The sequence below is a fragment of the Sesamum indicum genome, linkage group LG1 (assembly GCF_026168435.1).
Source record: "Sesamum indicum cultivar Baizhima isolate 11 linkage group LG1, ASM2616843v1, whole genome shotgun sequence".
Lineage (NCBI taxonomy): Eukaryota > Viridiplantae > Streptophyta > Magnoliopsida > Lamiales > Pedaliaceae > Sesamum > Sesamum indicum.
Window position 1 is genome coordinate 19,567,683 of NC_142657.1, and position 12,443 is coordinate 19,580,125.

Genomic DNA, 12,443 nt, shown 5'->3' on the forward strand with positions numbered 1-12,443 from the left:
ATTAATACATAGTGTTTTTTTTTTTTCCTGCTTGCAGGAAAAAGAGAGAGTCGAAAACAACAATAGAGACATATGTCGATGACTAGGACAAAAAGGTTATAATACAGTGAGCGTTGTCGACCATTCAATTCCGATAGTAATTATGATTTAGTCGACGTGTCGAAAATTTACCATCATGCTAGCCACATAAATATTTGTTGATAGACTATCAAGAAGTTTGAAGCACAAAACATAAAGACACAGTCAAACAATTTAATAAATTATTCAATTTAGTACCCCAAAAATCAAACGCAACATGAAATTTTAAATTTAATTACTATAAAAAAATATGATTGATCAAGACGAATTTCAATTTAAACTATTAAAACGACCTTTATTACCAACACTTCCTTTGCTTAATCAAATTTTTAAAGTTTTATTAATGGTCTGAATAAAATCATGATTTTCTGTCTCTGAATAAATATATCTTTAAATAGAGTCGAAAAAATTCTCGACAAACCTCCTCCAATAATTAAGAAGCTTAAATTATTTTATTCAAAATAAATATAATATATTAGAGTCAGAACGAACAAATATAAGTCCCGTCAATACTTATTTATAAGCAAATATATATATGAAGGAAGGAAGAAGTTAATTATTGTAAGAGAGTTGATTAAGGTTAGAAGAAAGGCGACAAATAAATAATGAAAAGTGTGGATCGGACATGTGAGATGTAATAATGTTTGATGGGTCGCATCGAGAGGTGATCAATCATCTCATTTATGTATTTTGAGCCCCAAACGACACGTAGGGTGGTTTTGGAATTTGTCAATTTGGATGATGATGATGATGATGGTGAGAGGAGGAAGAAGGGTTTGCCAAGTCAGTGATGATGTATGGGAAATGGGGAATCCTTGTTTTCTTTTTTATATTCGTTCTTGGGATATTGTTGTCATCTTTATTAATAATAATTGTATGTTCCTGCTTTGTTGAACATGTGTTCGATGAAAGTCCTGAACTAAACTAAGGGGAGGGTGGGGTGGGGAAGACTTGAGTTGTGTTTGTGTGTTTGTTTATTGAGATGGTTAGGTTAGGAATAGGTGGAAGTGAGTCATGAACATGTTGTTATCATGTGCATATTTTGATGCTTCATTTTTAAAGTAAGTGCCATTATGTCATCACCCCCCTTTATTTTTCTTGGTGATTGTGTCATTGTTTGAGTGGTCATACCAAATTTTGGTATAAAGCTCAAAAGCATTTAATAATTAGTATCTCCAATTCTGTTTTTTTTTTTTTTCGAATTATATCAATATTTTCTAAAGTTAGATTAGAAGTTTATCAAAATTTTCAAAATAAGTTGAAGTTTTTTTTTATTTTTTTTACATGAGTTCATAAGATTTTAAAATCTTATTTTTTTTGCCTTTTATATAAGCTCTTTTTTTTTTTATAAAAAAATTACCAAATAAGTTTTCAACATCTTATAAACATGCAAACATCTTATAAGATATTTTAAAAAACTTATAAACTTAACCAAATACGCTCATAGTCACTAAAGGAACTTAATTGCCATCAAATGTTAAATTTGTCAAAATCCCTTGAAATATGGCCCAACTTAGCCAGTGCACAGCACCACCAACAATTAGGAATTAAACCTAATTACTGATTCAGTTTATAATTTAGTTATCGTCAACTTATAATACACTCATATAAAATAAAGAGTTTTTACGTTCTAAATGGGGTCAAACTCATAACATTCTAATGAAATATGTCTGTGAAATTTAAAATGGGAGATATGTAGTGAAACATGTAGATAGGTATGAATGCGCACCAACAATGTTTTAGCCTCATGCTTAAGATTGATGTCTCATGAACAAGTTTCAGTGTATTTTGAGTCCCAGAAAACGTGTAGGTATTTGTCCCACTTAATGTGAACTTATTGTAAATTTATTTTATTATTCATTAATTGAACCATGTACTTCTCATCCCCTATTTAAAATAGTTCAAATATAAGTAAACAGATGAATATATATAGATCAATAGATATATCTTATTTAGATATATAGAACTCAGCACCAATATGTGATGTAGATGTAGAGTCTTTGTTTATCTTTGTAATTGTGTTAGGTCCATTCACTTTTTTCTTGTGCCAAACTTTTCCAGCTACCAATCATATAGGGAAAGCTTTTAGGTAGCTTAAAAAAAGCTACCAAATGCTTTATATAAAGGATTAATTTCAAATCGTGGAATCAATGCCTATAAATCGTGTTCAGTGCTTCTACTTTCTACCTCTTTTTTATTTTCTCTCCAGGATACACTAATAAGCGTTTTTTATGTGTTCTTTTTTGCCTATCTCATTCTTGGCTTAAAAATTAGTTTATAATATACTATTTATTCTTTTTAAAATAAAGACTCCCCCCACCCCCCAAAAAAAATAAAAAATAAAAAATAATTACAGTTACACCCCTAATCTATAATCTATTTAAACAATTCACCTTATTTTGTGTAATTATAGAAACTATATCCGACAGCCAAAAAATAAAAATAATTTGTATAATATGTTAACATTTCTGGAAGGGTGTGTGTGTGGTTTACAAGGGTGATCTGTATAAATGTTATTGATATTTTTTATGAATGTATAAGTAATTTTCAAAATGCATGAATGATTTATGTAAATAGACTATAAATCATGAGGTATAAATGTAATTATCCCCCTCCCAAACAAAAAATAAAAAATAGTTTAGGAGGTCGAGGAATAAATGTAGTTGCTTTCAGGTCTATGCTATAAAATGGAGCATGCTAAAGCATAAATTACTGAATGATCATCAGCTAGAAACAAAACCAGCTTCCCAGGACATGGAAACGTATCATAAATAAACTGCAAGGACGCTACGATGCATATTTACAAGAGAAAACAATACTAAATGAAGTCCTAAATACTGGGAAGATTTAGGACCAAAGGAGGCCTGAGTCCATAGGTTTCTCCAGAATGGTTCTACTAGAATTTACAGAGAAGCATATATGTCAACCTAATAAACGATGACTAATAGTTTCGAACCTAAAACAGCACTATACAAAAAGGAGATAGTGAAGACTTCCAATTGTCGACAGAGCTAATTGATATTAGCATCTCCAGAGTAACAAAATGTCAGCTAATAAGTGAATATCAGAGAATTGATACCAAATGGACTATCCAGAAAGAGAAGAATGTAAAGTACTTAGAACGTCCAACCCAATTTGCGCTTCAGCTTTCTCCAGATCGGTTGAGGCTGCGCTCAGCTTTTGAGTGAATTCTTTGAAGTACTTTTGGACAGAATCTGGGTCGACTTGTTCAATTGGAACAGCCTCAATGGCGATTATATCAGTAACGGAATTTGAATGGACGAACACAAAACCACTGCTAATGAAGTACTTTGTCACTTCGTCCCCCTCGTGTATGGAAAGTAGGCCAGCTTTTAGTTCTGATATTGATGCTACATGTCCAGGGAGAATACCCATCTGCCCGGTGGTGGCAGGTACTATAACCATGTCAACCTAATGTGATGGAACGTAAAATGTTAGGTGGCAGACATAAAGGCAAAATGAGCAAGAAAAAAGCAGATATCATTAATGAATCCCTTCCCATCTTCGATGGGGAAAAACACGCCACGGATTATAAACATGATCTACCCACAGCACAAGGCAATGAAGTGGAATCACAAGACATCTCAAAAGTTTGCAAAAAGGTAAAACCTCCAAGTAAGTCTTATTATTATACAACAGGTAAGCAGAACCATGAGTAACAACTCACTACTGCATTTTGCGATAACACAAATAATAGGAACCTCAATTTCTTGAGACATCGGCAAGAATCAGGGCAAACAAAGGAGCATGATCCAATTAGTCAAAGATATTTCTTCATTAGCTCACCAGAGAGGATTACAAGCAAAGAGAACCATCTAATATATAAACTTGGCGATACTCTCTCTCTCTCTCTCCCCCGCCAGTGATACATAGCCCAAATCCACCAAAAAGAGAGGAAAAAATAGAGCGGGTCTGATTTCATCTAGAGTCCACAGATTTTAATAGTCAATATTTAACTTATTAATGTCTTGGTTGAACTTTTTAATTCTTAAATTTTGTTAAATGGGTGAGCAAGTGAATTTTGTGGAATCTTCCACCTAAAAACCAATTGTGAAGGCACAAAGAATGAACAGACTCGCATAAGCCAGTTAGGGATGCTATGACTCAGTAATGCTTGAAAAACTCTAATATTTATTTCTTAAGGGTCCATTTTGTACCATCATATGAGTAGTATGCCAGAGAACCTAAGAGGCTGGTCAGATCCATTGACACTTCTAACTCTATTCTGTTTTTGGTTCTCGTAAGGTTAAACTTACAATTTGACCATAACTTTTGTCACTGTTGCTCACAGATCTCGTTGCCTACGTGCTATTAACCAAATATAAGATTCAGCACTTCTTGCAGACCTCTTTTCTCTAGAAGTGTTAACCTCTCCTGGAAACCGAGACAACTAGAAACCAAAGGACCTTTGGTCATTCATTATGCATATCAGCGTCTAAGTGAAGACTCAGAACTCTATGCTTCTTACAACACTGAAAATTCAAATCTTTACTGAGACAAGGCTTTAGGAGAAGTCAAAAGAGATGAGGTCCCAGCTCAGACATCACAGAGTAACTATGTATGAGCTTTCGTGTCAAACATTCTCCATTAAGTTGTGAAGCAAACCCCAAGCAGGCACAATGTTGAACAAGAAATGAATAGTCCTAAACTGCAACCCACAGAAACAGAGTCTGTCTGTCACAGAAGACGAATGTTTTCAGATGAACAACCGTAAATCAGCTAATATCTTGATTCCACAGCTATAACAAAGAAATACACAACAAAGTCGTTAACGTTGAGTTGCAGCTTGCATAATGGTCTATACAACACAATGTGAAAACCATGGAAATGCTCACAATTCAAAATATGTTTAGAAGCCGGACCATATACAAACAATAATAAGAAAAGAACAGGAAAATGGACCAATCAACAAAATTACCAACTTACAATCATATCAGATTACGAGAAAGATTCTGCTACCAATCAAATTAAACAGACAAATATTCAAAAATAAGAAATTTAGAGATATATCTTCAATCTATATCAAAGTACTGGGGTCATATCAGTGCAAAAATTCGAAACAAGATAACGGAAAGAACAAAAAATCTAGCAAGGAGGTCAACTAATTAAGTGATAAGAGATGCCCAATACTCCACAAAACCCAAACACAAATTAAAAAGAAGGAAAAAAATCATCAGAACGAAGGAAATTACACATTAACCGTAAGAACCCGTAATGGATTAAAACAAAACACCTGTTTATTGGACAGTGCGGAAGAATAGTGAGAGACCAAGTTGATAGTGAGCTTGGAGGGAGTGGACGCCGCAGAAGCGGTGGAAGGCCGCGGCCGCATGAAGGCCAATGGGGTTCTGGGAGGGTCTAGGTTGGGCACAATTCGCCTCCAAGCTGCCATAAACAAGTCATCCGCCACCGGCTCAGTCGGAACCTCGGAAGAGGAAAAGGGGCGGAGGTGAGAAAGTAGGCGGACGGCGACACGGCGGAACATTGTGGTGTGGTGAAATGATCGGTCGGCTCGCAAGTCGGAAGGAAAAGAAAGAGGGTGGTATGTTTTGTCGGAATTAATGAAGAATAAGAGTTAATTACACCTCAACCCCTCTGGAAATATAAATTACATTTATCTCCTAAAAACTGTAGAAATTATATTTTAACACTCCTGGAAAAATATAAATTTGACTTTTATCATTGATTTAAAAATGCAAAGATAATTAAATAATAAAATTTTGCAAATGACTATAACGCCCCTGGGTGTATATTTTTTAAAATGGATGATTGTATTTGTATATTCGAAAGATTAATGTCTATACACAACTCTTTTTCCAATAATTTGAAACATTGTTACTACTAATTTCTAATTGACTAAAACGAAAAGCAAAAATACTAAATAATAAATATGTTCTTAGTGATATCATCGTGACTTTAGTGATGTGCGATAACTATATCAAAACCAAAATTTGAAATCTTAACAGCATAATGAGTTTCAAATCCATTTAACTGTTATTCTGCTATAATTATAATTAATCAAGAACGATCATATTATCCAAATTCCACCCCAACGCTAATAATTTCTCGTGCAATGCTTATATGGATTAATAGAGTTTTATCTTTTTTTCAATAGCACATTGCAATCCCTCACTTTGGCTAAACCTCCTCGACGGGCCTCTTCTTTGAAACATGTCTACAGACCCTAATCACAATCACGATAAAAAATGGCAATCCAATAATTAGAGTAAGAACAAATATATCAAGTAAAATGTATAGCCTGTTCACCAGGGATGTCATGTAAGATATCATCATCGGCACTCGCAGCTCCAATCTTAGTGGGAATCCTTGAATGAGGATATTGATCGTGTGCAGAGAAGTAAGAAAGCCTAGCGCGTTGAAGAACCAGAACACATCCGCTGAGTAGAAAGAAATTACGGTCCTCGGTGGAACTTCTACTGCCACGGACCTTGGCTGGGCGAGGGAGGCCAGGCCTTGGGGCCCTGGCAGTGACCCCAATGTCTCTTTTAACCTTCTGCATGCTTGGAGGGTTAAGTGTGGCTATTAGAAGGAGCATGTCTCACCTTGGTTGGGGTATCTCTTTGACCGTCATACTTGAACAGTTTCAAGAGAGTCCTTCTTGGGTAGCTATTCATGCCTGAAGGCTGTCTTGACAAGTCTATGGCTCGTAATCCTCCACCTTGCCTGATCAGATGTTCGATTTCAATGTCACCAACCTCACTTGGTACAAGTAGGACATCTAGGGCTGTACAGCCCACTTCATTCAAGGAATTCACTTCAATCCCTGAATTGGATTCAGGGCTCCTCTTAAGCAAGAGGGTCAAGGACCTGAAAGTTTTCATGGGTTACTCCAAATAAAAGCAAGACAACAAAAAGCAAGTATAAATACACAAAGTTTACAAGAAGTTCACTTATTTCCATCAGATTTGCCAACTTCTTTTCTGGTGGACCTATTTCACGGTGCTTATTCCTTTCCACTCTACCTGTTTTGTTTTTATTTTTTCTTGCTCTTTCCGTTTGTTTATATCGAGTAAGTATCGTTTCAACAATAATAACAACATAAGGCACTGCAATGAGTTACAAGTTGCCATATTACCTCATGCTGCTTTTTTGCAGCTGCAAGTTGCAAAATGGTGTTGCCTTACTCATCCTTCTTATTACGAACATCCCCCAGATTATGGGAGCTCTCTATATGTTCAATCAAAACTTTCAAAACATCAAACTTGTTACTCTTGACAGCGAGGTGTAGAGCAGTTTCTCCTCGAGATGTTACCATCTTAATGGATCCCACCCCAGCAAGAATCAGTTCTTTAACAACATCAACTTGACCTTTCATCAATGCATAGTGGAGGGGGATTCTTCGTTCTCTACCCCTGATGAGCATAATCCGATATCCACCTTCAGGAGCTCTTGTAAAATTTCTATATCCCAGTGGCCATAGCAATATGTATAGGACTTAAGCCATTCTGATCCAGTTCCCGAGTGAATTCCCTACCATGTTTTAGAAATTCATGCACGAAATAGACATGTCCGGCCAGGCAGGCAATGTGCAATGCACTATCTCCAGCAGTTCATGATATTGCAGCTCTCCTGAGAATAAGAGGATCAGATCTTATTGCATCAAGCAATAGTTCAACATTTCCTGTTTGTGCAGCCTCAAATAGCCTGCTATCCATGCTTAACCAGAAGTTCAAGTTTTTAGCATGTTACATACAAGCGAAAATAGATATATACCTGCTATTATGATCATCAGAATTCAAAGCAATTTGTCATCATAAATAACGGAAAGAAAAACATGTTTCTCTACACAGAAAAATAAAACAATATTCTGACTTAAATCAATTGACTGTGTGAGTAGCTTTCAGTTGGTCAAGTGATGTTTCTTGCAAGCAAACACTTCTCTTCACTTGTTGATTGTTGACCTTTTAAATCTACAATCTACAGTGCAAGAACTAGGCAATTCAGCTTTGCTGACCAAAGTAAATAACTAATGTGATGATGCATCTGTATCAGTGTGCTTGTCAAAGTTTTACCCTAAAAAATAAACAAAAATATAAAAAATGATTTAGTAGCTCACATGCTCAACATTGATTCAGAACTAAATAATGTAACCCAAGATGAAATCCTTCGGCTGTTGATGGCCATTTTTGTCGAAAACCAATCCAGCAGCCTTGCCACAAATATTGCCAAGTGGCAACAAACAGGAAAGAAAGAAAGAAAAAAAAAAAGAAGAAAGTCCAAAAGAAATAGGTTAGATAGCTTCAACCCCTCTCCACTACACAAATATCGTCAAGGATATTCATCCAAAGAACAGAAGAAAGAGAAAATTATTGTTGGGTCTCCTTCTCTGATATTTTATTTCAATTCATTTTTGCTCACCAACTTGCAAGCAAAACTATTGTCATTCTCATGCTTCACTGGAACAGAAATAGATTTTCTCAAGAAATGAGCATCACAAACCCAAAATCACCAAAGCAACTAGCCAACTGAATTACCACAGTTCAAAAAATTGACAGGTGACTTACATGCTGCCCCCTCATTAATGTATGTGATCTAAGTTCTAAGTTTTACCTAAAATCCATGCTAACAAAAACAGGCTCGATCATAGACACACATAAGGTCTGTGAATTGTGTAGGTTACATGCTCAAAAAGTCACTATGAGTGAAGTCTCAATTATTTCTGGTTTGACATACGAGCAAATTTGCAAAACTTAGAGATCTCCAAAAGGAATCTTAGACCCAAAATAATTTTTACAAATGGAAAACTGTGACTTTCCTTCAGAAACCTAAGGCCACCAATTGAATACCTTAATGCAGAAAATTAAACAAAGAGTGAATAAAATGTTTCCAGCTCCTTTTACTCTCTGTAGTTGCAGAGTTAAATAAACCAAGCACCGTTTCCGTACAAGATAATTGGTTTCAACAAAAGGATTATGAGACCGACATAGAGAAAGATAAGTCTCTTTACCTCTATTTGTGCCGGTGCCAAGCCCAGCACAGCTTACAGTCTGAGTGCCTTGGATGGATCAGACCAGACAGCCTCGGAGAAGCTGCAATATCAATATCAAGTAATGCGAAGATTGCATAATTACAGTGCACATACTGTCAACTGCGTCTTCTTGGACACTTTAGGTATCTCATTATCTAAGAGTTGACAAGAAGGAATAGAGCAGCATAATCAGAAACCACAAATCCGTAAGAACTTCCTCGGGTACCATCTATTCAGGAATAGTTCATTTACAAATACGCCCTATCAAAATGGGTATACAAACAAACAAACAAAAAACTCACTGAAGCACCTAGCTAGAAAGGCATTCTCAGCATTGAAGTTTCTCATCCATTAAAGAGTTTTTTCAACAATCAAATAGAGTAGTAGTGAATTGTTCCACACAATTTTCAGCTGATATTACCAAGGGACAGGACTCCCACAGTAGTACAACTTTGTCCCTCTCACCCTTCGATTTAAAAATCAGGCAACATGTCTAAGACAGCTAAAAACCTAGTGCACGACTTGCGAAGGAACATTACTGGATATCCTGTTAGGATGATGGGACATAATTCAATCGCATTCTCAGGTCACAATCCCACCAGAAAGAAGAGCGAGATAGTAATCACTTTAGAAGAGTTAACAATTAAGACCATCTAGAATTAGTATAACTGGAGGTACGGATTATAGATTAGGGTAACAAAGGAAACAAGAAGAGTCATGCAACTCCGTCCCAGTCTACATAAACAGTGCTAAAAAATCATTCATGCAAATTCCATACTAAATTAAGTGTTCATTGCCAAATCATACAACAAAGACATTCCATACAAATAATTTCAGCTCCACAAAGAGACACATGACAAAGTCTTATTTTCAAAAGGATGCAACAGAGCAAAACTTGTTCGATATAGGTACTCCAGGACCAGCAAACCAATTAGCATAAGTATACATCCATGATTGACATATGTCATTGCGCCAATTTGCATATATCTTCGTATTCAACAGCCTTTAGAACCCTTCCATCATATATTCCCTTCTCAATCTGCACCTTGGCACAGAACTTGTCAGTATCTATTGCTAGCAATCTTGCATGCTCACCACGATATGCCCCGTTAACAATCTTCACAAGGCCCCCTATCTGCGGAATCACTGTCTCCAGTTCCTCTTGATCAACCCTCAATACATGCTTATTCTCAAGCATCTCAATCTCCCCACAATACTTATCAATCACCTTGCGCACAACGCCCTTCTGCTTATAATACCCCTTATCTGCCAAAGCTTTACTCATAACCTTCACAATAATGCCTTCAAACAGCCAATAGTCTTTCCTATTGCTCTTCTCCTTCGCCTTCTCCTCCTCCCTCATCAACTCGTCCAAAACCGAAGCATTCTTAGCTGAATTCTCACCATCCCTTTTCCGCTTTGCATTCTTACTTTCGGACTCCCCCTCGTCAAACACCAACCTCGAACTCTCCCGCTTCTCATTTGACTCCACATTCTTCTTTGAAAGCCCTAAACTCAGCTTAATTTTCTTCTCACCATCCCCATCATTTTTCTCCAAAATTCTGGGTTTTATTCCCTCTTCTTCCCCACCCTTTGCATTAGGCCCCATCATCATCATCTGCTCTGCTCGCTCAATTTGCTTCTGGATCTCTTTCTCCTGCTTCTCCTCATCCACGGCATCCGCCTTAATCCTCTTATTCTTCATCTTCTCCTTGAACAGAGTCTCTGAATCTCGATCAATATACGTGATAAACCAGCCCTTAGGGGTTTCCTCAACCTTACACTTTCCAGTCCTCCCCAAATACTTAACGAACTCCGTCAGCGTGGCCCACTGAGTAGAATTCATGTGAATGTGGTGGCGATCGGAGATGTACTCGTTGTAGACAACGGTGGCGGCGACGCGGCTGAAGCGGTGGCTGCGCTTCATGTGCTCAAGAAAAGTAGTCTCAAATTCTTCGGAATAACCGCCGATGATTCGGTTGGGGTTTTGGCCGAAGACCTGCATCTGTCGCTGGTGGGACTCGCTCATACAATGGCACTTGAACCCGTTCTCGTCCCGGCATTGTTTCTGGCACATCTGGCAGTACCATCGCAGTTTCTGCAAACCCTTAGCTTTGATTCTGTTTGCGATCGCCTTTGGGGTCAAGAAGTCGTTCTTCGGCATCGAGAATATGGATTAGCCGATTGATGAAGGAATTAAGGGATCGAATAAGTTAGGGTTTCAGAATTGCTTTCGGGGTTAGGGTGGATGGGGACTCCAGGGATCTGGGGTTTGCTGAAGCGCTCGCCTTTGCTAAAACTTGGTAATTATTCAATTTCTTTCTCAGATGAATCGCTAAAATAACCTTAATTTATCTCCTATGTTGAACTTGCCACCACAAATTTACCTAAACGCAAACAGACTTATATTTGATGCCTTCATATAATTTAAATTTTTGTTTATTTTATTTAATCTGTAAAAGAGATTATATATTTAAGTCCCCAACAGACCAACTCCTACCCTAAGCACGACAAAGTTCCCGTTCCATAGCTGGAATCTATCCTCATCCACCACTACTCTCCCAAGAACCAAGGGAACTAAACTCTTTCAAGCCCTATAAAAGAGATAATCTCTCTTCGCTAGAGGGTAACGTTATCTCAATACTTGTATGCACAAATTCACTCTTGTTTGAATTACTCAACCACTAATTTACTACTTGCTATTTCACTTCTTTCAATTCCAATATTATTTTTATTGTTGTTTACTAATTTTAGCGTCAAAATACAAATATATTTTTTCAAATCCTCGTTCCAAATATTTTTAAAATATTAGGCTCAAATATCTCAAGTTGTACTTACTCGACTAATTTTTCACTCATATTAGTGTAAATGATATAAACACAAATATACGTTAAATATTTTAATGCAATAAATTCTTGAATGAAAAATTAGAGAAGAATATAGATATTTTGGCTTGCTAAGTTTAATTTAAATAAAATATAATAATTTGAAATATCAAAAACCTATAATTTATAAGCATTAAAGCGATTCGTATTGTGTGTAGATTTTTCCTTTTTTTTAAAAAAAAAAAATAAAATTCTCTTTGTTACGAAAATTAAAAAGGACCACACCTCACATGACACCAAAGAGTTTTACCCCTTAGGCCTGTTCTAGTTATTGTAATGTGTTCTAGAAACAATGTATTCGTTTTTGGGTAACAAATTTTATGCATATAAACTGTAAAAGTTGGTGGGCGGGGGGGGGGAATGGTACTTTTTATTTAAATAAACTTAACAGAGCAGTTCAAAAACAGAAGTCGTAAATCATTATATTATATTCAACTTTAACTTATTGTCGTAAATCATTATATTATATT

At 36.4% G+C, this 12,443-nt stretch overlaps 2 protein-coding genes and 1 pseudogene across 3 annotated transcripts; all 3 read right to left on the reverse strand.

Moving 5' to 3' along the window:
* Window positions 1-2,806: 2,806 nt before the first annotated feature.
* LOC105167447 (ATP synthase subunit delta', mitochondrial) lies at window positions 2,807-5,707 on the reverse strand. Its single transcript, XM_011087170.3, has 2 exons — window positions 5,333-5,707; window positions 2,807-3,510 (listed from the first exon to the last, which is right to left on the reverse strand). Exons 1-2 carry the CDS (start codon window positions 5,582-5,584, stop codon window positions 3,166-3,168), a joined length of 597 nt encoding a protein of 198 aa, XP_011085472.1. The 5' UTR covers window positions 5,585-5,707; the 3' UTR covers window positions 2,807-3,165.
* A 454-nt stretch (window positions 5,708-6,161) lies between these two features.
* Window positions 6,162-9,715, reverse strand: LOC105167435 (uncharacterized; annotated as a pseudogene). Its single transcript, XR_002286993.2, has 2 exons — window positions 7,196-9,715; window positions 6,162-6,927 (listed from the first exon to the last, which is right to left on the reverse strand). The product of XR_002286993.2 is annotated as an uncharacterized LOC105167435 (transcript).
* A 143-nt stretch (window positions 9,716-9,858) lies between these two features.
* LOC105167427 (DNA/RNA-binding protein Kin17, conserved region) lies at window positions 9,859-11,641 on the reverse strand. Its single transcript, XM_011087141.3, has one exon. The coding sequence runs from the start codon at window positions 11,250-11,252 to the stop codon at window positions 10,053-10,055; it is 1,200 nt and encodes a 399-aa protein (XP_011085443.1). The 5' UTR covers window positions 11,253-11,641; the 3' UTR covers window positions 9,859-10,052.
* Window positions 11,642-12,443: the final 802 nt, after the last annotated feature.

Excerpts from the sequence above, each read along its gene's own strand:
- LOC105167427 (XM_011087141.3), bottom strand. The coding sequence starts at position 11,252 with ATGCCGAAGAACGACTTCTTGACCCCAAAGGCGATCGCAAACAGAATC.
- LOC105167447 (XM_011087170.3), bottom strand. The coding sequence starts at position 5,584 with ATGTTCCGCCGTGTCGCCGTCCGCCTACTTTCTCACCTCCGCCCCTTT. Across the intron at positions 3,511-5,332 it reads CCGCACTGTCCAATAAACAG|GTTGACATGGTTATAGTACC; the intron begins GTGTTTTGTTTT and ends CCATCACATTAG.